Source organism: Barbatula barbatula, assembly GCF_947034865.1.
Source record: "Barbatula barbatula genome assembly, chromosome: 5".
In the NCBI taxonomy this organism is placed as follows: Eukaryota; Metazoa; Chordata; class Actinopteri; order Cypriniformes; family Nemacheilidae; genus Barbatula; species Barbatula barbatula.
Genome location: NC_136769.1, coordinates 23,988,046 through 24,014,199, shown reverse-complemented (window position 1 = coordinate 24,014,199; position 26,154 = coordinate 23,988,046). Strand labels below are relative to the sequence as shown.

Here is a 26,154-nt window from a genome sequence, read left to right as displayed (position 1 = left end):
TTATACTAACCTTGCTCTCTTCTAGTTATAGTTTTCAAGTTTTCATGCACTGGAGAATTGTTTTGGACTTGACTGCCGCTTAGATCCGGATTCTCTCTGTTAGTCTGCACTGGTTTGGATTACGAGTTTTGCCTTTTCCCTCTGGACTCTGTTTGCACCTCGACCGACCCTTGCCTGTTGTGCTTCCTCTTTTGGATTACCCCTTCGGACTCTGTTCGCACCTCGACCGACCACCTGCCTGACTGACCCTGCATCTGCTTTGCCCTGGACTGTCTGAAGCCCTGCTTAGCTTTTGTTTTGTTCTTGCTTATTATTTGATTAAAACCATTATTATTTTGAATCTGCATTTGAAACCTTTCAGCAAATGAACACCTATGAAGGTGATTTCAGGTCTGCTGACCGCATTACAGTTTCAAATCACTTCGCCAAGTTTAAACAACAGCGAGGTTATAGCGTAGCCAACAGACCATTACCGCACAAAGCACCCTGCTCTTTATCTGATGTTTATGATGTCAAACTTTACTGTTAATGGAAACGTGTACAGTTTCGTTTTCCTCTTCATGCTGCATATAACTGATAAGCAAAAGTTTGTGATTTTTTTTTCTGCTGATGACAATAAATAATTTATTCCTCGTATTATTTCTATAACTGGGTGTTCTGTCACATTACTGGAAGCACCCAGGTTTGCACATGGTCTTTTGCTCTCTCGCTCGCACGCACACAGCAGTGGCTCAAGATTCAGTGTCTGTTCGCTCTAACGGACAGTTGAAATGAGATGCCCAAGACATATTAAATGCGATAACATGACAAATGTTGAAATTAAACATTTGAAGAATGTCATGTGGTGTGGTAACCATGGTATAAGCGGAATAATTGACTCCGTCCGTTCAATTATTAGAAAGTTAATAGAACGGCCCATCGTCAATTAATCCCTACCTAAAATCACCCATATTTGCCGGCCAAAAAACCTACTTTTCCCAAAAGTTATACGCTTGCCCGACCTCGCTGATTGGAAATCTAATATGACGGCTTCATGCAACTAGCCCATAAGGGCATTTTTATTTCAGGTGGGGCACCACTTTTAGTATAGTTTACTCCGGTTTCCTCCCCCAGTCCAAAGACAAGCAGGTTAGGTTAATCAAAGACTCTAAATGCCCCCTCCCCCAATTTATGTATGTACTAGTGCTGTCAATCGATTAAAAAAATGACTAATTAATCACACTCAATTGAATTTTTCTCAAATATGTCTAAGATGGGCATGCCATACAACACTGACTGACACTGAAGTCACCCGACTTCTCCCTCCCCACCCCACCACCTTTTTTCCATCTACATGCCATCCTTAGGACATATCACACAGGCACACGGCTTCTCGTATCACTGTTATGCTGATGACACCCAGATCTATACCTCGTTTCACCCAGACGATACCACTGTAGCAGCTTGCATAACAGCCTGCTTAGATGACATCTCAGCTTGGATGAAAGAGAATCACCTGCAGCCGAACCCGGCCAAGACAGAACTACTTGTGCTTCCGGAACACCCCACGGTCCAACACAATCTCACCATCCAGTTTGGCAACTCAACTATCACTCCCTCCGAATCAGCCAGGAACCTCGGAGTCATATTTGATGAACAGTTGTCCTTCAATGATCACATTGCAAAGACAACGCGATCATGCCGATATGCCGAATTTAACATTCGCAAGGTCAGACCCTACCTCACTATGCATGCGGCCCTAATCCTTGTCCAAGCCCTGGTAATCTCAAGGTTGGACTACTGGAATGCTCTCCTTGCTGGTCTTCCTGCAAAGGCTATCAAACCACTTCAACTGGTTCAAAACGCAGCAGCACGCCTCATCTTCCAACAGCCCAAAAGGGCTCATGTGACACCTCTTTTCATCTCTCTCCACTGTCTACCGGTTGAAGCCCGGATCAGATTTAAGTCACTGATGTTTGCATACAGGACTATCACTGGCTCTGCGCCAGTATACTTTCACACCCTACTACACCCTTCATCACCCATCAAGAACCTGCGTTCAGCAAACGAGCAGCGCCTTGTAATGCCTTCTCATAAGGGCACTAAATCCCTTTCCCGCTCATTCTCCTTCACAACTCCTTCCTGGTGGAACATTCTTCCCAATACGGTCAACCACATCTCTCACAACCTTCAAAACAACTACTTAAAACCCATCTTGACAGACAAATGAAAAAAAACAACAAAAAAATACACTAACCCTCTTCTCTCAACAGGTAGTGGTCTAGATACCATAGTGGTCTAGTACAATAGCACCTATTGTACTATTGCTCTTTTATGAGATATCGCTTATCGTCCCCGAACTCTTTGTAAGTCGCTTTGGATAAAAGCGTCTGCTAAATGACTGAATGTAAATGTAATACGTCAAATGAAAGGTCTGACTCTACAGAATAAGGAACTAAGGATCTTCATTTTGCTTAAATATTAACACAGATATAATAAACTTTGAATGAATCGCGAAGTATGTGCACAAGCAAAATAAACATTGCATATCTGATCTGATGACTTCACTAAGCATTTACAAATAGCCACAAATGTTACGGAATATTCATTGGTCTGTTGTTTTCTGCAATATGAGACCGTTCCTAACTGTCTGCGTGCTTGGATGTGGTAAATATCGTCTGTTTTGTCTCACGTGTGCAGGACACAAGATCCAATGCAAAACAAGATAGTAAATAAATAGGCAAAAATATATCAACGTCTATCCATCCAGATGAGATATATATTGAAAGAAACCTGAGACTCAGCCCTTTACATAGATACATGGTGTAAGAAAATCGGCCAATCATAGGCGAAGATATCTTGCTGCGTAAAGGGGGTGTGAGAGCATAACAAATACATTTTCCGCACGGCGCTTTACACATACGGTCGCTTTGTGTAACTTGGACGGCCGTTCTTGTCGATAAAATATAAAATAATGGCACCAAAAGTTAAGGGCAAGGGGAAACAAACAAACAAAAGTTTTCGTCGGTGTAGAAGCAGTTTTGGCTGAACTTGACAGGCTGAGTGATTCCGACAGTGCCGAGAGTGTGGATTCTGCCAGAGAAGCGGCGTTTCTCAAGGTAGAGGATGCTGAGTTGGATATGCAAGTAAATATCTTTACACATATATATGCTTTATGACTTTTTGTTAATGCTAATAATGACTGTGTTATTACTGTAATGTTCTTATATTCCTATATGTTTGGAAATAATATTGATTGTCGTGTTCTGCGTTGCGTATTTATACCGCTATTAGTTGTTGTCTGTTATAATAATGATGCTTGTGTGGACTACTAATAGTGTGCTTGCAGGACTACTGTTCTCTGTTCTTAGATGATACTGTTATTATTTGTTTTCATAAATTAAAAAAAGATACTTTGCCTTCCCAATGGTGCTTTTGAAGAACTCTTCCATACTATGGATAGAGACAATAAAATGTTTCCCTTATTTGCTGCCACCTGCTGGAATCAACTAGAACTGTCTGCAGTGTACTGGAGTTCACATGCTCCGAGTTATACACTTTCAAATACAGACTTTAGAACAAAAAATCAAAAAGCGCCTTGTGTTTTTTGTGTATACCATAAGTCTATCAACACATACAATAAAGTTTATCACTTTCAACAGTATTTTATGAAATTGTGGGGGGTTTTCTGTAAAATAACACCAGAATTTCTAATTTACACTTCTGTATGTGGGAATGGTGTGCTTTTAAAATTGGGTATGCCAAATTCAGGTGAAAATGGAGAAAAAGAACACTTTGCCTTTCCAAGGGTGCTTTTGAAGAACTCTTCCATACTGTGGGATAGAGAAAAACATGTGTTTTCCCTTATTTGCAGACACTTGCTGGAATCAAGTAAAGCTATCAACAGGTTCCTGGAGGACAAATGGGCAGAGTAATACACTTTGAAACACATATTTAGAAAATAAACTAAGAAACACATTTTTTGTGTGTTTCTCATAGGACTGACAACACTTACAATCATGTTTATCCCTTTCAACAGTGTTTTATGACATCTGGAGGGGTTTCCTGGAATATGGTCTGTGTTTGTTTATCATTTTAGAAACATCTCTAAACTGCAGCCAATGTTTTCTGCTGAAGACGCAGAGAAATGATTTATGATCTCACGTATAGAATATTGTAATTGATTGTTGGATGGATCTATTGCAAGACTTCTGAATAAACACCAGCTTGTTCAAAATGCATCAGCAAAAGTGCTCACCAGATCAAAGAAATTTGACCACATAAGCCCAATTCTAATCTATCTGCATTGGCTGCCCATTAAATACTGAAATCCACTTCAATATACTGATAACAGAGGTGGGAAGTAACTAATTACAAAAACTTTCGTTACTGTACTGAAGTACATTGTCAATTTTGTATACTTTCTTTAGTAGAATAAATGCAGGTACTTTGGGTAGAATAAAAATAAAGGTTTACATTTATGGTATACAAATTCATTATTAACTTCAATTTGCCAGTGGAGCAACACAACGAGCTAGCGTTTGACAGGCACTTTTCAAAACTACTGCTGTGCTGTGGAGCCCTACACATCAGGAAGTAGACAGGTCTTATTTGGGGCAAAACCAATCAAACCTTCCCGTTCAGCTGGAGGAGGGGGCCCTTACTGTCAACCAGGATTCAACATTAAATTACTGGTGTTTTGAATTAGCATCTTTAACGTTTGAGTATTTTAGTGAATTTATGCAAGCTTTACTATTCGATGTTTGGAAATCGTGATTTAGGGCAGTTCTTGAAATGGGTCATAGCAATGATATTACCAGAGCACAAAGTAGCTGAGGTAGATGGTGATCTAGGCTAAAACATATCACCGTTTTTGCACTGACATAGCACGGACAATGTACAGTGTCTAACATGCAAACGCACAGTATTTTATATGGTAAAGAACAGAGCAGTTAAACCAAAATGTACAGGGCAAAATTTCACTGTTAATGTCATAACTGAGTACTAGTTCCACAGTGGGAAATATAAAAATATTCCCCTAAAAATCAAAGCCATTGCCTGTAGGTAAGTAGATTTCCAGATCCAGGTCTAAATTCAAAGTGAATAGCAACACCTTTTCACAAATAACATGCCACATGAGTTGAGACACTTCAGTGAAGTAACCTACCCATGTATAAGATGCCATCAGAACTACGACATGGAGATGCCTGCACCAGCTCTGGTATGGTAAAGGGCAGTTTCTGTAAAAACACCAAAATATGTTAGTTTGTCAAAGTAACAAACATGCATTTTTTGTTTTAGTTTGTGGCTGGTTAAGTAAAGTCAGTGTTTCACTTCTACATTGTAACTACCGGTACCTACTACAGACCTTGCAAACTCGGGAAGAGGTGAAAAATATAATCATGCGTGCAATATAAATCTCTGTTGGGGGGACTTGGGGACATGCTTGCCCATAATTTTAACATGTAAATGAAGCATTTTGGCATACTCTGGCGAGGAAAAAATCTATACAGACGTGCTCAAATTTGTTGGTGCCCCTCCACAATAGACAAAGAATGCAACATTTTCTCTGAAATAACTTGAAACTGACAAAAGTCAATTGCATCCACCATTGTTTAATCCATATTTAATAGAAATCTGAAAATGCTATTGATTTTTTATTCAACATAACATTGTAAATAATCCTGGGTCTTCTTCCATGGAAACCCCTTTTGCTCAAAAAGCGACAGTTGGTGCGATCAGAAACTGACGTACCTTCACCTTGGAGTTCAGCTTGTATATGTTTGGCAGTTATCATTGGTTACCATTTGCACTATCCTTCTGTTCAATCTGGGGTCGATGTTCAAGGAACTAATTAGTTTTAAATATATCTATAATCCAATTATGTATTATCTTTTCTAAGAGGTACCAACAAATGTGTGCAGGCCATTTTACTGAGTTTCCACACCAGACACGGTAAATCATGCTATTTACGCGTAGTTGGACGCTTGAACATTTTGAGTTTACTCGCTTCATTCGCACGTCAAATTCATTCGCGAGTATACATGATACAATAGCTTTTAATTTCATCACTATTAAAGAGGAATGAAGCATTATTTCAATGAGCTGTAAGGGTACCAACAAATTTGAGCACGTCTGTATTTGTTTCAACAACAAAACAATTATTTGCCATCTATCAAAGAGAAACAAACGAGAAGTACAAATGACAACAGATTGTCTCACCGTTAGTCCCTCATTGTTTTTCCCTCCGAGAGAGTACAGACTTCCATCATTGGGGTCCGGGAGGAAAGCAGGCCTGTTAAAACATACAAGACACTCACCTACTTTGTTTAGGCTTTTAGCTGTTTGTCTGTAAAAGGAGTAGTTCACAGAAAAATTTGAACTTATTTATATACTGTACAATGGGAAAAATGATTGCTGATTTTGTAAGTTTCCCTGCTTACAAAGAAATGAAGGGTCGATAATTTGCCACATCATTGAGTGGCTGAGTGTTGGGGCCATGTACTGTAACCTCCTCCCCTCAACCAAAACACTGAAGATGGGTCATGGATGTGCTTTCAACATGACAAAGACCCAACACATGTCGATATCGCCAAGATAACCAAGTGGCTGAAGGAGAAGCACCTGAAGTGTCCTGGTCAGTCTCCAGACCCTAGTCCTATACAAAATCTGAAAGGAAGCTATGGAGTCGACCAAAATGTCTCCTGAAACGTGTTCGAACCTGGCGACCAACTATAAGAAACATCTTACCTCTGTGCTTGCCAACAAGGGTGCTCCATCAAGTACTAAGTTATGTTTTGCCCGAGGATCAAATACTTATTTTACTCAAAGAAATGCAAATCAATGTATAACATGAATGTTTACAGAATTATTTGGATATTCTGTTTCTATCAGTTAAAATAAACTTACCATAAAAAATACAGACCCTTCATTTCTTTGTAGGTGGGCTAACTGACAAAATCAGCAGGGGATCAAATCATTATTTTCCCCACTGTACGTAACCTCATTATATTTCAATATAGGTATTTGCAGGTCTTTTCCACACAATACCAGGTCACATGGGCCACATTTGTCAGGTTTCGAAAAACTAAATAAATCCTGAATCTTTGGGTGAACTATCCCTTTAATGTGTGAGTAAGGGCTGTGTTTTGTCTACAACTTTCCGGTACAATACGCATCACGATACAAAGCCACGATATAATACATATTCCGATATGGGTACATTTTTAATTACATTACTTTTTAGCAGAATGTATAAACAATATGATCTGTTTTTGTACATTGAATAACCACAGTTAAAACAACTGTGATGATTAATATAAATTGTATTTTTGATATGCAAAAAAACAATTGTTTTGGATTACAAAACATAATATTACAAATTTAGAGCAATATGCTTGCATAAACTTGCCATTCGTATTAGGCTACTTGTGTTGAATTGGCGCCTAATTAACTCCGCACAACTCTAACCTTAACTCTTAACCGTTTAAGTTAATGATACAAGAATGTGCTTACGGATGCACAGAGAAGGTGAGAGAATGCGCGCTTGCTTTTCACTTTATGATGGTTAAACTTCGCTAATCCGCGGGTCACATGCATACAGAATTGTCTGTACGGATTACAGATAAACAACAATTGGATTATTTACCAGACTAATAATTGTTACAAAACATTTGACACATAATTATTGGCTCATTTAAAAAGTGCGGCAGAATCGATACGGAGGCAGTTTTATCTAGGATGGTATCGTCAGAAGCACAGACCTAGTGTGAGTGCATCACACATTTGATCAACAGGCTAAAATAACTGATATCACAAACAGGAAGAAAGAACACACTCAGCATCTTTGCGCTGTTCCTGTTTTAACTTCCTCAAAAACATTCTCACAGATAAAGGTACACTTACTCTGACACGTGAGTTGGGACTTGTAGAACAGGATCTGCATTGGGATGAGAAAATGTTTTAGTTCAGACAGAAAAACACTAAATCACAGGCGAATAAAGACAATCAAAAACAATCACAATAATGTGATTATGCTCATATCGCAGTATGCATAATCGATAGGGATGTAACAATGGTGATCTCACATTGCATTGTTTTACAGAATGAGTTGAGGCAAATTAACTGTTTGTAAAATAAAAATCTATTTTGTGTTGTATAACAAAACTAAATTGGAGTTAAAAAAATTCCAAATCATTAAAAAAGAATAATACAAAAGTTTATTTAATATAAAATAACTAAGACTGTGCTTTTCCTAACTTTAACTTTTTAAAGAAATATCAGCATATCCACGTGTACCAAATTTGCAGAAAAACTGTTTTGAACAGTTTTTTCAAAACGTACAGCAATTCTTTTACTTTCTCAACCGACTTGAATCCTCAAATAATATAATCGATTGAATTGTTAAATCCCTCATAATCAAAGTAACATATGTGGTGTACGCCGGTTGTAATCGCAATAAGAAGGCATCACTTCATGCTAAATCACATTTAAGCTGCTTTGACCACGGTGCGAATGTGCTTCTGTCATGCACCTTAAGTGCAAATTCATGGAAACAAGGCATTCTGAAGTTTTACCATCAGCAACTCTGTTTCAGCAGTCTCTGCTAGTTATCGTCATACAGAAACAACGGGATAACAGCAATGAATTGCAATACTTTTTTTTTAAAAAGGTTAAAAAATGCAGCTGAAAATACAACTTGGTGTGGATAACCTGAGGTTTTTTTTTACATCCCACCATTACATACCAGTAGACACTATTATAGTTTCCATTAAAACCAATACAATTTAAACTATAACCATCAATATTTATGACCAGCCCTAATTTCTATATTCATCACAACGCCGAATAATCATGTGTGATGCAGTTGCTGTGATAATAATTACAGATACTGCACATCAGCTTTCATGACATAAAAGCAGAAACAAATGAGTTTTTTTCCATGTAAATAGATTTGACAGGCACAGCCCTTGGTTTATCATTGGTTTGTAAACCTGACTTTAGATATGTTGCCCAGTCACTAATGGTACCATGTGGAAAGATTTCATAAACATGGTATTGCTTTTAAGGTACTATTGAAAGGCAGCCAGCTTTATCCCTACAGCACATCTGTCATATCCAGGTATCCTACCTAATTAATTATGGTTTTAACTGTGGTAAAACTGAGAAAGATTCAAAAGCAAACAAAGCTCTGCTCTCTGGTACTTTGATGTCATAAACCCATCGGTCTGCGAAGCACCTCATAAAAAGCAAAAAGATAATATGACACTCCTGGCCACAATAAAGGTTGTGTTCAATTTCACACATTCATATGCTTCTGGCCATTTACAGTGCATTACACAATTGATACCTCAAGCTCCAAGGCAATCAGAAACATCTTTCAGTTTCCATCTGTACCTTCTTTCAGGGTCCATTTGATGGATCCAGATATCCTGCTGACTGCATGGAGATTCCCATCCAGTGTGGACACAAACAGCAGACTCTCTGGGACTGACACTGTGGTGCTGCTGCAAAAACCCTGTGAAAACACAGTGACAAATCGCTTTACCAAAATACATGCAATGCAAAGACATTGCAGTTGATGATGATAATTTACACAAACAAAATATACACAACACGACGGCAGGTTATAAGTGCTGCTTAAATCCAACAAGAACTACAACACATGAGCACAGCACACATCAAATCACAACAAAGACACAATAGTCTTCACAGTAGTGAAGAAAGTGTCCGTCTGAAATAATAGTTAACCGTTCAGCTGGTTGAAAACGCAGCAGCACACCTCATCTTCTAACAGCCAAAGAGGGCTCATGTGAGACCCCTTTTCATCGACCTCCACTGGCTACCGGTTGAAGCCCTTATCAGATTCAAGTCACTGATGTTTGCCTACAGGACTATCACTGGATCTGCACCCACACACCCTCCTACACTCCTACACCCCATCAAGAACTCTGCATTCAGCAAGCGAGCGTCGCCTTGGTATCCCATCGCATAAGGGCACTAAATCGCTTTCCCGCTCATTCTCCTTCACAACTCCTTCCTGGTGGAACATTCTTCCTAACTACTTAAAACCCATATCTTCTGTGACTACTTGACAGGCAAAAGAGAAAAAAACACTAACCCTCTTCTCTCAACAGGAAGTGGTCTAACTTTTGTTGAAACTAGTAACTTTGTATTAGCACCTAATGTACTATTGCTCTTTTATGACATAACGCTTATTGCTCTCTGAACTCTTTGTAAGTCGCTTTGGATAAAAGCCTCTGCTAAGTGACTAAATGTAAATGTAAAAACTCTGTCATAATTGACTCACCCTATAGTCATTTCGAACCTGTATGACTTTCTTATGCAAAACACAAAATAAGAGATTTTGAAGAATGTTGCTGGCACCTGTTCACTTGCATTGGTTTTGTGTCCATACAATAGAAGTGAATGAGTGCAGATGCTGTCCGGTTAGCAACTTTCTAAAAAAATATATGTTTGTGTTCTGCAGTCATACAGGTTTGAAATAACAAGAGTGCAAAAAATTTATTTAAATCCTTTAAATAGTAAACAAAGAAAAATAATCTACCCTCCTGATCGGCGAGCGTTGCTTCTCCCTCCAAATACGTGTCGCATAAGAGCAGGAAAGTATATGGACACTTGTACTGCAACCCTTAAGTAAAGGGAAATGCAGCAGTAGTCTAATGAAGTATTTTCAACTGTCTGTTTACTGCTTGCTATATAGGTTTGTGCCAAATTATAAACCATAACGTCTTGCATCTACATTTAGCATTAATGACAATAGCATGTTAAGAGCATTTCATAATGAATCATGTTTTAATCACAAATATTATTAAGAATCAGTTCTAGTATTCATGGCATGGAAAGGTAATTTGTTAGTAACTTAGTAAGTACTTCTGCTCATGATAAATTCACTTCAGTTGTTACAAAACCTTTCACCACTAGTAGAAGAAAACCAGCACAACCCTAGGTTTTTATTTAACACAGTGTCTAAATTAACCAAAAGTACATCGTCAGCAACTTCTAACTCTGTATACCAGCATAGCAGTGTTGAGTCTATGAACTATTTCACAAATAATAAGATATTAGAGAAAAAATGATAACTATGCAACCAGAAGTGAAACCCACTTAACAAACAACTAACTAGAGCGCCCCTAAGGAAAAATTGCGATTTTTTTGTACCATAGATCACGGTGAACTATCGAAAATCATTAGATCATCTACTAAATCAACTACATGCATGCTAGACCCTATACCTACAAATCTACTGAAAGCGATGCTCCCAGAAATGATAGATCCTCCTCTTAGCATTAATAACTCATCTTTGACACTAGGACATGTGCCTAAAGCAAATGGCTGTTATAAGGCCCCTGTCAAAAAAACATCTTGACCCTGGAGAACTAGTTAACAGTTAACAGCTAGTGATTGATCTGATTAAAGTAGTATTTGGGTATTTTGTTTCTAGTATTTGTGTCAGAAATGTATTATTTTATTTTTTGAAGTGCAGTGGCAGAATTTTTGGAAGCCTGCTAAAATGATTGAAATCAATCTTGGTGGTCTAAATTAACACCTAATTCACTGTTCTAAGCCTTCCCAAAAATTAGGCAGGAGACTGCGAGAGTTATCTTAAGCAGACAAACCAAAAAATAGTTGGAATTGAATAAAGCCTACAGGGCAAGCTACTAACTTTAAAACAATAATTTGAAAACAATGTACAAACAGGACTACGGAGCGCATACAGGGACAAACATGATCATCTAGTGCTTTATGTTAATCTCCGTATTGAGGTAAACTTTGGATAGGTACGTCGTTGAGGCAGTTCTTCTGACATATTCATTTTATCCCCAATAATATGTAAACATTCAATTAAAATAACAACATGCTAAAGTTAAAAGGTCAATAAAAAGCATATGCTGGTTAGGCAGGTTTTGAAGCATGGTAGCTCGTTTCTGTTGGTTTAAGATGGTCATGCGTTGATTCAAGATGGTCCTAAACATGACCAGTTTAGGACCAGCACATGACCAACTTAAACCAGCACAAACCAGCTACCATGCTTCAAAACCTAGCTAACCAGCATTTGCTGGTGTTTTCAACAGGGTAATACAAATATGTGCTAGTGAATTTAGGCCATTTTATTATTTCAAGAAATTGATAAGAAGGCAGGCCTTTTTTTTGACCTACTAAATTTGGTATTAAACTTTTTAAGAAATATTAATTGTCAATCTCAGTTACAGTCTTGACATTTGGCATTATTACTACCATTTATACAGTACTAGTGCTAGTTTTTTACAGTTCAATAGTTAAAAGTGTAATGTTTTGGACTACACTGCACATCACTATTAATGAAGCACATTTCGATTTAAATATAGTTAAATCGTAAATTCATGTTTAAGGGGATACTGAGGTGATCTTTTTCGATTTAAGTAGCAATCACAATTCATACAGAAATTAGATTCCGTGCAGTATTATAAATAAATATGTAAATGTAAATATAACAATTTACTTGATAAATAGCGTGGAGTAGTGTTGTCAAAAGTCCCAGTACTTCGGGTCCAAGTCTGTACCCAAATATAAATAAGTTGGCGATACCCAATTTTGTAACGGGCAACCAGGTAGTGATGCTTATTACTTAGTTATAAAAGCATTAAAGGGTTAATAAGGCTGCGATGGGGTCAAATAAATGGGAGGACATGATGGGGTTCACACTACGTATTCTATATAGGCCTATCCGAAATATATAGGCCTTTGTTCTAGAAAACAATAGATGAATGACTAGCAATGTGTATGACTTGATTATAACATTGTAAATAACATTAGGTTTCTAGGACAGACCGATTAAATCGCTTTATAAGACGTCAATCGTTGTGAGCCGCAGCAATTACTTTAGTTTTTAATGTAGCAGCGTATTGTACTTTCAAATATGTGGCTCAGAACGTGCATTTTTTTAAAAGTCTCACTTATTTGAAATGTGAATGGGCCGCATTTAAACCGCATACTACCAGTTGACTTACCCTGCTGTACATTATTGTTTTACCTATATTAAATGGATAGTAGACTCAAAAATAATAATTCCTTTTATACCCGTATGTACGGGGCGGAAACTGGTGTGCGCATGCCATTCGCCAAGACCATTGCCATTTTTAATTTAATCTCGGAGATGATAGGTTCTCATCACAATGTCGAGAGACCGACTGAAGGGGAACCATGGTTACTACACATAGTAACACTTGTTTATTCACCGTTTATTCTCGGAGTGGCAATCTTTTAAAGTTAAAGTAACATTTCCTCTTTGTTTAGGATTATCTGGTGGTCTGCAGCAAATGCGAAACGTGCAGTAAAATCAACATATTTGACAAAGAATATTCCTGTTTTGTTGTGCCATTGTTTGGGGGCTTGTGCAGATCTTGTGCTCTGCGCGAATATGTGACAAAATGAGCTGACGCGGATGAAACTGTACCTATCTTTGCTTTCATACATAGAACATAATCAGAGAATATTTGTTTATGGTAAGTATTTTACAAAAGCAATTTCTTTGCTAAAGAATATTGTTATTATGAGTATACCCAAATAAATTCAGACCAATCATAGTTTTGAATGATGTATTAGTCTTATTTGTATGAACAAAATTACTGGAGCATTTAAGTATCCCTCCGCAGTGATAAGCGGCACATAAGACAAAGACAAAACACTGTTACAGGGGCTTCACACCAAATGCGAAGTAAAGTCACCATGAAACAGAAGTTGCGAGAGACTTCTTTTCCGTATCGTGACGTATATTCGAGTGAAACTGCTTCTAAAATTAGAAACAAATCTAGTTTTATTTTGTCCTTCCATTTTTTTATTGGTTTGTTGTAAGTTGGGCCTGAGGAAAGGGCTAAAAATGCTTGGCCATTGGACAGCCAGTATAGTCCTACCTATTTTTTGTTGCTTACGTCATATTGAGAGGCGGAGAGGAGCTTAATGTTTTTGAATAAAGATTACAAGTCAATAAAAAAATAATCATGGTGTGCACGGAAAAATAATTTAAAACATTTAAAACACTTAGAATTTTCCTGTTTGATTTCATGGTGACTAAGCGATTTGCACGAGTAAATTACATACATGTGTGTATCTGAATGTTTATGCGTAGTAAGTCGCGAAAATAAATAACTCAGTCTGACACTTCTTGCAAGAAGGTTGAGAGGCGACTGTGTCCCATGGGCATGCATGTCTGAGAGTGCACTTGACTGTAGATTGTCTTTTGAGAGCACGCAATACTTTATGCTTTAAAATGGCTTGTACTTGTGAAAAGGCATGACTTAAAAATGATGTGCAAGTGCCTATTCCATCAATTGATGCGCGATCTCTGAAGCAGCTCGAGCTAGCAAATGCTTTCAGTGCAATAACCTACTATGGTAGTCATTGATATCCCAGAAATATCTTTCCGTGTTCATCAAAAAATAAATGTATACACGTTTGGAACAACTTGAGGGCGAGTAAATGATGACAGAATTTTCTTTTTTGGGTGGAGTATCCCTTTTAAATGGCAAGATCTTGGATAGACAGTTTGATAATGACCTACTACCTATAAAGTAACCTTACAACTATGGTTTTGCTAGAAAATAAGTAATGTGGGTGAATTGGATCAGAAAATACTTTCTGAACCCAAAATGCACTCATTTTAAGTTAAGCCAACTGGAAATAGTACACAAATAAAATGCTATGGCAGGCCTACTAAACTTGCTCTCTGATAGAGTTGTGTTAAGGGATACTCCACCCAAAAATGAAAAATCTGTCATGAATTACTCACCCTTTAGTTGTTCCAAACATGTATACACTTCTTTGTTCGGTCGAACACAAAGAGAAATATTTTGGAATAATGTTAGCAACAAAAAGTTCTTAAACACCATTGGCTGCCATAGTATGAAAAAACATTTAGTAATTTTTTGGTTCTGTTGAACACAAAATAATATATTTTGAGGAATGTAGGAAAACAAACAGTTCTGGGGCACTTTTGACTGCCATTTAAATGTTTCCTACTATGGCAGTCAATGGTGCTTCGGAACTGTTGGTTGCAAACATTATTCCAAAATATCTCTCTTTGTGTTCGACCGAACAAAGAAGTGTATACATGTTTGGAACAACTAGAGGGTGAGTAATTCATGACAGAATATGAATTTTTGTGTGGAGTTAAGTGTTTCTAAAGGATGGCTGATTCTGAACACATCATCATTCAGCAGGCCAATAGACGCAACCAGCCACATATTCAATGTTACCCAAACTACACTAATAACATACATATATACTTTAGGAAATGTGACCAGACATGAAAACTCGATCAGCCTGATGTTCACTCACCATCAGACTGCTGTGACACCAGCACATGATCGCAGTTATAATCCACACGAGCGCCCTGCTGCACACTCCCCACGCCATCAAACATACATATAAACACACTCAAATCATGAAGAGTAGGCGGCAGAGTTGTATAACTTCACTAACGTTTTATTTAACTGCCGTTTAATGCCTCATTGTGCTGCTGCACCACTAACAGGCGGATTTGTTACTACTCTTCCGCTTCCTGCTGCGGCTCACACGCATAACACGCTGTGGGCGGGGTTGCCAAACACTTCCGCCTGTACACGAAAGTAAGTTAGGCGTTTGTTTTGTCAGGATTTGTGAAGTAGGACGAAAACCAGCAATTGGTCAAAATAACAATTTTAACGACATCATATAAACGCTTTTATGCTTTGCCAAATTACTAAATGATTATTATTTGCCTTTGTACCAGTGGCGCAACTTTGTTTTGAAAAGTGGTGGGGACAAAAACAAGTAACACTTTAATATTTTTTCTCTGCAATAACTCCTGCTCTCAAAGTATGTGGTTTCCAACCTGTCTTGTTGTGGGGAAGGTCTTGGCTGTTGCGGTGCATTACACTTAAAGAACTGGTTATTCCTATGACTAAAATGTCACGTGTTCAGTGGTTTACGCTTTTTTTGTGCCAGGACATTGGATGCACATGCAAGCGCCGCGAAGGCGGATGATGCTCGCATTTCATTCTGGCTGCGTTTCAGGAGTCGCGGCTGTCTGGCTTCCGCTAAAATAACTTAATTGTGGAGATGGTGAGAAAGCAGCGAATCCTGCGTTTTCCGCGACTTTTAGATGTTAATGGCCCCTAAACAATATGCAACCTCCGTAAGCATTTCCTGATTTCTTCCAAAAAGTGGTGGGTACATTTTATGCCTATGCATTGTACTCGTCTATTTTGGAGTGTATTACTAAGTAGACTGTCATTGCCTTAATGTTTGAGTAAACGATCCGTTTTTTAACTAGAGGTCAAGTGTTGGAATCCATATTGTAAAAACGTGTATGTGTGGCATACACTTGTAATGTGTATGTGTTATTATTTATGTTAATGTGTGTTCTAAACCCTGCTTAAATAATTCCTGTAGCACACCGAGTTTCAGAACGGCGCAGTGCCGGCCTCTGCCAAAAGGGGCGCATAGGGGTTGTCATGTTGACTTACGTGTGTTAACTTCAGATGTTGCCAGCCGGATCTGATGAAAGCCACAAACCGCATCTTGCGTTTATTTTCTCCTGAAATTTTAGGTAGGCTATGTGTCTACAATAGTAAATATTTTTTTTTGCAAACATTGATGTAATACCAAGTAAGTTTATGTTTCTTTATGTGTTTGGTGTGAAATAACTTGCTGTGGATGTAACCTGTCTCACTCGCCCCGCTCTACGCGGGCTTCGAACCGACGTCGGTCCGAATGGGAGACGGGTATGGCAAGCCTTTTTAACATTTAAAAGCTAAGTTTGACTATCCGGAATTAACATTGTAGATATCAACAACGTCTTTCTGACTAGTCGTAATTACATTTTGGATAGTTGGAATTGTCATTCAAGATATCTGTAACGTAATTGTGACTAGTCGAAACTACAGTTAGAGATATCTGTAATTCAGTTTTGACTAGGCAAAACTGAATTACAGATATCTGCAATGACGTCATTGGAAACGACATTCAACTCGTCACACATCTTAAATGACAATTGCGGATATCTGTAATTCAGTTTTGACTAGACAGAATTAAAGTTAAAGAAATCTCAAACGTCATTATGACTAGTGCAAATTATTGTGCATGACGTTGCTCTATTTTAGATATCCATAAATACGTAATTTCCCCTCCCCGCCATAATCAAAGTAAATGGATGAAGGAGCAGTCATGGCGTTGGCTGTAATCGAAAAAACCACCAGAAAATGGCATGAAATTGAACGAGCCCTCACACAGGGGATTTGTGGAGAGAGAGAACGTCGTTCTATTGAAAACTGTGAAAGAAATCTCGGAAGAATTGAGCATTTGCTGTCACCAGACACAAACAACGAACTCAAAAGCAGTTTGGCTCAACTGAAAACTCTAATAGACGCAAATTTCCGTGCTGGGGAAGACCGACGTTTCTCTGTCAGGTGCATTAGTTCAGGTGAGTCTCTCTATCACTGCATTCGTGCATTATTATATGCATTAACGTATGGGGAAATGATCCGACCTAGCCGGCTAGCTACGGCTAACTACAACGTTAACCTATGGGGGCAATATTTGTAACAGCTTTTGGGGCTTTTAACACTCAGAATTTTTTTAAGAGCTCATACTGTCTATGATTAAGAGCTCCGGAACGTGAGCTGGGTCCTTACCAGACTCAAATGGTGTAGGAAAACAATAACCTTTGTTTTTTTGCAGGCAGTCAGCCTGTCGTTTACTTCCGAAACACAACGACAAGGTAAACAGAGCTAGCAGTCTGCCTGCAAAAACACAAACCATAAAATGATCTTTTACCGGAAGGCTAGTAACCAAAAAATAAAAAGCCTGTCCCAGTTGCATCATGTTAAAACAAAATTGATATCCTAATACAAAGGAATTATGTTTAGCAATAATTCTTTATATTTATCGATTTACTGTAGGCTACGTATCCATGTGCTTATTTATGCAATCATTTAATGTATTGGTCTTACACCGTTATGTCCACTGCTCTCAGCAATAAACACTGTATTTTTGCAATTCCACAAGTCTCTCTATTTCCAGTGTAGCTTGCTGGCTTATTCATTAACAATATGCAATTCCAATGCATGTATGAGAATTGGTATGCTGATATATACAAAAAATAAACAGTAATGCTGCTTAAACACTTAAACTTAGTTGACTTTTTCTTTTTGTAGGGAGAAGAGGCCGACCAGCCCTTGATGTTACCAGAGAACACATTGCATTTCTGCTGAAGCAAGGCCATACAATTGCAAAAACTGCTGAAATACTGGGATGCTCCTCATCATTTCTGTACAAGAAGTCAAAGTTGATGGGTATACCTGTTAGAAGTATGCTGTCTGCAATAGATGATGGTGAACTAGAACAACATGTGAGGCAACTTCAGAGCCAATATCCTAATTCTGGAAATGAGGTAATTGGTGGTCTTTAGGTTGTATTTAATTCACATTTGTGTGCCATTGTTTTGTGAAAATCATGTCAATTTAGATCTTTTCAAAAATCTGTTTCAGATGATAAGAGCTCTGTTGCGCGCACAGGGTGTGCTTGTTACACGGTCCAGGGTGCGTGAGATGTTGACACGGGTAAATCCTACTGCTACTGCAAGGAGATGGAGCCAGACAGTTGCAAGACGTGTTTATCATGTACCTTACCCCAATAGTTTGTGGCACATTGATGGGAACATGCGTCTGATCAGGTTATTATTACCAGTCAAACTTTTTATATTTTGAAAAGACCTTCAGCAAGTGAAAAACTGGACTTTACAGCTATATTGTTTCCAGACTACTGTCAATAGTATTATCATTTTAAAGTAATATTTGTTTTTCAACCTTTCTAGATGGGGCTTTGTAATTCATGGTGCAATTGATGGATACTCCCGTCTGATTACTTACCTCAACTGCAGCACAGACAATCGTGCCACAACAGTGCTTTCTCAGTTTTTGAAAGCAACATGCCTCTATGCCCTACCGTCAAGAGTCAGATCTGACCATGGTGGTGAAAACATCCTTGTGGCTTTATTCATGCATCTAGTTCAAGGACTTGAACACAGAGGTTTCATAACCGGACAATCCGTTCACAATCAGAGAATTGAACGCCTTTGGCGTGATGTATTTTTGCATGTGTTGCAGCACTTTTATCTTATGTTCTACTCCTTAGAGGATTCAGAGGTTCTAAACCCAGATGATGATGTCCACAGACTTTCACTGCATATTGTTTATCTTCCTGAGATTCAAAAAAGACTGGAGCAGTTTAGACAGGCCTGGAACCTCCATCCGTTGCGAACTGAAAATAATTGCACACCAACTCAACTCTGGACAGAGGGCATGCTCAAAAACATTGCAACAGACAGCACAGCTGTCAACAATGTGTTTGGGGAAAATCCCTACAGCGACCAAAACATTGATGTCATCCTAGCGCAGTATGGAATTCAAACACTGCCTTCACTTGATGAGGAAGAGTTCCCAGCTGTTAATGTAGAGCCACCTCAACTCATCCTCACTCAGCAACAACAGACATCTGTACACAATGCAATCCAACACATTTCTGATCTAAAGATGAAATATCAGGCTTGTTGTACTGCAATTGTCAGTATTTTGCAAACTCAGGTATAGTCCAATTCCAAGCCCAGAGACAAAAGTTTTTTGGCTGCATATATTATCCAGGACGGAAAGACATTTTTAGTTTCATCAGCTTTAATCCTCTGAGGACTGAGGGCATTTCTATATATCTTCATGAATTCGTCTTTTAAGGGTATTTGCATATATAACTGATACCTACAGAGCCCCGGAGGTAACATGGAGGAAGAAAAAAAAAACGTACTTTACATGTTTTTTTTTTCTTCTTCGTTTTTATTGTTTTTTTTTTCCCTCAATGTCACTTCCGGGGCTCCGTAGACCCCATGTGTTTCATATCAAAATATTCAGAATAAACTCAGCTTTATGCATAGTGATGCCCAAAATTGTTCCAGATTGTGTGAAGAGATAATTTGTCGTAAAGCGGAAATATTTCTCAAATCTCTTGTGAAGCAAACCTAAACTTAATTGTTTTGGTGCTTGAAATTAGTTTTTTAAAAGTCTTGGGTTCACAATAGCATTATATATGAATAAAATGGTAAATGTCTTACATTACATTCTGTAATATCCTTTTGAGTAGGAGTTTTGTTAAACATCACTCGGACATGCCAGTGCATCTTTTGCCCTCAGAGTTTAAAATAAGGCGGTATGGGTGGTGCAGCTGCAGCTGTTGGAGCTAATGCCAGGTGTGCTAGATTTGTGGGTGCCAGTCCAGACATTGGCAGTAGCTAACAGCACTGTTGGTGTTGTGTTGTTTCTTTATTTATAGTGTTGTTAGCTGACAATATTTTTATAGTTCTTTTCTACTTCCATTGTTATGATTTGTAGAAAAAGTGTCTAATTAGTATGAATGAGATTTAAATGTTGTATAAAACTCTTTAATGTATGAAAAATGTAAAACATCTTAAGGTTTAAATGTAATATGAATCTATAGACAAGATTTGAAAATGCATAAAAAAAATGTATTCAATAATGACGTGACGCCCATTTTTTTGTGTCTATAAGGTGAAATTAAATTTAAATACATTTCATTTAAAAAACAGACAAACAAATTACATTAATACATACTTTTTTTAGAGGCCATATTTTAAAGAGTTTGGTTTTAATTCATTTTAAGAGAATAATTGGCGATTAAGGGCAAAAATGTCTAAGTGGTCTAACCGTCAAAACTTTGTACCAACATTTTTATCTTGCTTAAAAAGGTCAAATTTCTTAATAAAAGATCTCATTAACTACTTGGGCATTAACCTAAATTTAAGGTTATTATACATATTTACAATATATTTTATAATTATGCTTATATTTATTTTTATAATTTTGGGAATCCTGTCAGTCATGCTAGCTTCCTGAAATGTCAAGTGGTGGGTGTAACCTAAGGTGTAACCACCATTTAAGGTGCCATTTTGTTAAAATCAGCAAGAAGACCACATGACAGAAAGTTACATCAGAGAAAAGGACCCCTGATCAGCATAACTGCTGCGTCACAAGATTAATAACTGATAAATATAAGTTAATAAGACATTTTTAGGTTAAGTTCAGTTCTTTGGTTCACATGTCAAATGGTATGACCCAAGTAAAACATTGAAAAACATTCTTTTGAATGAAAATGTGTATTTAGTGTAAAAATTATGTTTGATTATTTACACCAAGGCCATATGCTGATATGTGTCCATTATAATGCCTGACCAATTTGATTTTACATTGAAATGTCAAATGGTGTAACCGGTTACACCATTTGACTCCTATTACAAGCCTCTCAATTTTTGGCCAATCTTTTCAAATATAACTAGTTCAGTTACTGGTCCCAGAGGTTATATGAACTTAATTACTATTTAGAACTATTTGTATGTGTTCACTGTTTGAATCTTTTAAAAGTGGAAGTAATTTATCCAACACTTAATTAAGATAGCTTATTTAGCTAGGCTAGGCTAAATCATTATAGTGCAAGGCCTTAGTGTTTAAAAAAGGTTTTACCCTTAAATTACAATTTCCATATCATTCCTTTGCAATGTTACAATAATTTCTTAACAATTTAACAACATAGAAGGAGCCAGTTGAACTGTGACCCCTAATGTATTACAAGAACAGCAGCTTTGAAATACCTAAAACATTCAAGGATTATTTAATTGAAGTATAAAATGTTACTTAAATATTAAAAATGCCATTGAACAAAATGCAGTTTATCAAATTGAATTCAGATAAATGCACCAGAATAAGTTAAAGAGCTCATATTATGCTCATTTTCAGGTTAATAATTGCGTTTAGAGGTTGTACCAGAATAGTTTTACATGGTTTAATTTAAAAAAAAAACACCATTATTTTTTGTTGTACTGCACATTGCTGCAGCTCCTCTTTTCACCCTGTCTGTTTAGCACTCTGTTTTAGGTACAGAGTGAGACATCTCACTTCTGTTCCATCTTTGTTGGGAGTCGCACATGCTCAGTACCTAGATAAGGACTACTAGCCAGTCAGAAGCAGAGTATGAGGGCGTGTCCTGACAGTACCTAGGTAAGGACTACTAGCCAGTCAGAAGAAAAATGATGTGCAGGGAAATTAGTTTGATAAAATGTAATACTCTACTCCACTGTAGAAACAATTTAAGACTTTTTACACAATTTGTCGAAGATTATTTAGAAAACAAATGTTTCCAGCACGTCTACCACTTGATATTGCAATAACAAATATAATTTAAATTTAGAAGTAAGACTAATAAAATCTATTTTTGGCTGAAATTTGGAAATAGGAGTTAATTTGTATGAGTGCACTCACAATGTAGTGGATGAAATATTAAATATTAATCATTCCTTTGTGGTTACACCACTTGACATTTTAGGTCCATTTGGTCCTACCGGTTAAAAAAAAGGGTGAAAATCCTATTTCAAATTAAATAAAATGTACAATAACACAAAATATACATTTTAACGAAACTCAATGCCTTTAAAAAAGCTTTTTCAAAGTTTTTGAGTCTTTTTCATCCTTATTCGTCATTGACCCATGAATACTTGGAAAAGTGGAGAAGGATCTAAATATTTATGAATGGGATTGAAAAGATGAATAAAAAAATGAACAAGCTGGTAATGTATGAAAAAACATGGAATGTTTAATGGCTTGAATGGGGATTTTAGATTAACAGTTAAGGAGAGAGGTTTAACAGCCAAAAATACCTTAAATACCTTAACATCAATCAATCAGAACAGAGACCGAGTCACGATAGGGACAGGTTACAACGGTAAGCTGTTGAGGTTGATGACCAGAGGAGTCTGACAGACGCTGGAGGGACAGAAGTCAGTATAACTGAATGTGATACAATGAACAAACTGTTTATAAAACAAACCGCAGTAAGAGTTTCATTTTTCACCATGTTATACAGTTTACTATATCACATTTGCTTGTACTGACTTCTGTCCCTTCAGTGTCTGTCCAGACTCTTCAAGTCATCCTCCTTTACCTCAAACCTCCTCTGGTCAGGTAGCAGCTTCCAGCTCTGACGGAACTACAACCAGCCTGACTTTGTTTGCCTTGTCTGTATTCACTCTGTATTCGTCAACATCTACATAAGCCAAACATATTGGCAGTTATGTGTGATTTGATCAAATTCATTGAATTACAAACCCAATCAATCCTTACAGTAGGCTTATAAAGGAGTATTTCATTAGACAACCACAACAGTGTCACCATAGTAACCATGAACTACAAGCCCAATAAATGTCTTGTAAAAATTAAAATATTTTTAAAAAACATTCAAAATATAAAAAAAATACACAATACATTTGAGTTAACTGAAAAACTCAATATTGAATAACCTATAAACTGAAGTTAACTGTTACTAAAGCAAAATAAACAAAATTACTAAATCTAATAAAAAAAAGAAAAAAAGAAAAAATTCCCATCTGAACCTGTGACTTGCTTCAACACAGCATTCTATCAACTAACTTCTAAGCATAAATATAGCTCAAGTGAAAACTGAATTTCCATCAACAAATTTTACACACAGTGACATCATGCAAGTCCAAAGGTTGGAGCTTGCAAAATTCCTTCCATCATGTATTGTTTGAAGGCTTCATAGGAAGAGTGCAGCGGCACGCGGAGTAGAAGAGCACAAGTATTTGCTTCTGGGAAGATTCTGTTGCCCTCATGAAGGAACTGAATTTGTGGACGGTGTGGAAATCCCAGCGGAGGCACTGTTGAGGCTCCAGTTGTAAACTCCAATACCTTCTCCAGGGTGACTGGACTGCATTCTCCTTCTGTAACACAAGAAAGTGGAGAGAAATAGTAATTTAGGTCCCTTAAACACATTAAGGTTGATTTTATTTTTTGCCCAGCCCTAGTCTTTTGTATGTGTTACTTTGGAAGTTGCATACCGACAGGACTTTTTGTGGTGAATATCAACCACAAAAGCCTCAGTCAAGTACTTCTTTGGTAAAATATTACAACACAATATGAACAAGTTTAAGGGAGCTACCCATGTTCACACAGCCAGACTTCAATGTCACTTCAACTACAGCATTAATTTTCCTGCCAACCAGGACAACAAAATAACCACTAATTAATTGTACTTATGAAGTCCATGTTATAACTTGTACAATAAATAGTATACCTTCAATTTCAATTAACCAGTCACGCCAAAAGCATATTGTCTGGTTTTCTTGGTCTCTCCTGTTGCTGCCCTGCACAGAGAAGTCCACGTCAAATAAAGTGCATAGGTCCTTCGCCTGTAGTGGAATCTCCTCACTGACAAACATGTTGTAGAACACTGCTGGATTTTTCCTCAGCTCCTCCAGTAAACCAAGGGTTTTTAACCCCTCAGCAAACCTATAAAAACATGGCACGTAATGTGTGAGTCGTCCTGGGCCAATGACAGGTTCATTTTTCGGAAAGATTAAGACAGTTGAGGCACTTACTGGTCCAGGGCAGTCACCAATCTTCCATTGACAAAGAAGTCTGCAGCTGACTGTACAAGGGAGTCCTTCTCCTTCAGGCTGGAAACATGTCTTAAGGAACCTATAATGCTGAGACTATCTGCTGCCTCTGCAATTGCAGTGTTCGCCTCTCGGACTGTTGTTGCTTCCTGTATCTAAAAAGAAAGCGAAAGAAATACAGAAAAAGACAGAATGGAAGACAATGAAAGAGTTGAGTTAGTCAGTCCAAAATTGGCGTGCAAGGATACCTTCCCTTTATAAAATGAGATGTTTAAGCAATATAGCGCTCGTGTTCATGAGGATCTCCAAACATTCTCATGAAAACAAGTGCTATATTGCTTTTTTACAGCAGTTCCACTTGCATCTGAACATGTTTGAAGAGATTCATAAATAGAAAATAACAGGGCTGTGTCACAGTACTGTACATTCAATGTATAACCTTTTCTCCTGTTTACTTTTATTAACTGTTCCCTGAAAGTATGGTCACCAACTTCATCCACTGTGGCGGGGGGTGTTGGTATCCCACAGATTTGATGGAAAAGCCTTTCGGAAAAGAAGTGTGGACCGACTCCTCCATGGACGACACACACAGCAATCATTTTTGCCACCCATGTGTAAAGTTTAGTCTGCAAAGCTAAAATTAAAGACATAACCGTAAAATATTGCTCTGTTTTAATGCTTCTTAAAAATGCAATACCTTAAAATGCTATGATTAATATTAGTGCTACAACGAATAATAAGTATTGCACCTTTCGAAACATCAAGTACAAAAAGACAAAGAAATGAAGAATCATGGAAAAATCCTAACTGAGAATTAACAAATCAAGGCAAAATGCCCAACACAAAAAAACAGAACACAATAAATCAGACCAGAGAAATAAGGGAGCAATAATTTTTAAATGGGTTTCTGTGTATACACTTCTAAAATTCTGCCAGTTGAAGAATTCTTAAGAATTTGGGCTTCCCTACCTTGAGTATCAAGAGACAACTGCCGGTCTTTCTCATGGCCCTCAAAGATATTGGACTGGTGGACAGCCCTCATTAACAGCCTTAGGTACTCTCTTGTTGGGCCGCCTTCGTCAACTGCCCCTTCACCATTGTCATCTTCATCCACAAACACAACATCCAATTTTGCTTCAGGGTTGAAGAACCTACGCTTGAACGCCCGCAGGCTACACAGTAAAACATTATCCCTGCACACATTTATTTGATTGCTTGTTGGACAGAAGCTTCCGTCAACTTTGCTGACCATTTTTTTCAATATGGTTTGTAGATCAATCCTGCAACCAAAGAAGTTCATGCATTTTATTAATAAGCCAAATATGTACCATATTTTATAAGTTTTAACCACCTGATTAAATGTAACAGGATATAGAAAATGAAAAATGTACATAAACAAAAATATTAGGTCAAGAGAAAAGCATACTCATCCACAGGTCCTCTGAGGTGATGTGTTGATACATGAGACTGATTTTGTGTAACTGTCTCATCTTGTTCATCAAGAATAATGATTGGTTCCTGGGCAGATGGAGGGAGTGATGGTTCGTCATGAAGAGTCAGGATTTCTTGTGGTTGTGATAACAGAGTCAGTGGTGGCTGGGAGGAGGGCTCAGACAGCAGTGAGCGGGTGGAGGTCTCACACAGCAGTGGCTGGAGAGAGGGCACAG

The 26,154-nt window shown here is 37.7% G+C and overlaps 2 protein-coding genes across 8 annotated transcripts in view; one reads left to right on the top strand and one right to left on the bottom strand.

Moving 5' to 3' along the window:
* The window catches only part of ern1 (endoplasmic reticulum to nucleus signaling 1), a 45,970-nt gene extending 30,371 nt beyond the window's left edge, over nt 1-15,599 (bottom strand). Inside the window, exons 1-5 of one of the 2 annotated variants that reach the window (XM_079455467.1) lie at nt 15,316-15,599; nt 9,376-9,496; nt 7,885-7,918; nt 6,202-6,274; nt 5,147-5,219 (exon numbers count right to left, since the gene is read on the bottom strand). In XM_079455467.1, coding sequence (XP_079311593.1) covers nt 5,147-5,219; nt 6,202-6,274; nt 7,885-7,918; nt 9,376-9,496; nt 15,316-15,393 — 379 coding nt within the window. In that variant the 5' untranslated portion in view covers nt 15,394-15,599. The remainder of the gene's footprint in view (nt 1-5,146; nt 5,220-6,201; nt 6,275-7,884; nt 7,919-9,375; nt 9,497-15,315) is intronic. The other variant, XM_079455466.1, reaches the window with a different exon arrangement.
* On the top strand, nt 15,575-20,801 carry LOC306893562 (uncharacterized protein). 6 transcript variants are annotated; one of them, XR_013786593.1, is made up of 8 exons: nt 15,584-15,605; nt 15,964-16,184; nt 16,411-16,742; nt 17,121-17,440; nt 17,698-17,737; nt 18,174-18,409; nt 18,507-18,691; nt 18,833-20,801. XR_013786593.1 is itself a non-coding variant. In XM_079455471.1 (7 exons), exons 4-7 carry the CDS (start codon nt 17,167-17,169, stop codon nt 19,605-19,607), a joined length of 1,470 nt encoding a protein of 489 aa, XP_079311597.1. In that variant the 5' UTR covers nt 15,575-15,605; nt 15,964-16,153; nt 16,411-16,742; nt 17,121-17,166; the 3' UTR covers nt 19,608-20,801. The 6 variants fall into 6 exon arrangements, 4 of the variants coding, with proteins under 4 accessions (XP_079311597.1, XP_079311596.1, XP_079311595.1 ...); XM_079455471.1 differs by lacking the exon at nt 17,698-17,737 and having other exon boundaries at nt 15,575-15,605; nt 15,964-16,153; XR_013786594.1 differs by lacking the exon at nt 17,698-17,737 and having other exon boundaries at nt 15,586-15,605; nt 18,484-18,691; nt 18,833-20,536.
* The last annotated feature ends 5,353 nt before the right edge of the window (nt 20,802-26,154 follow it).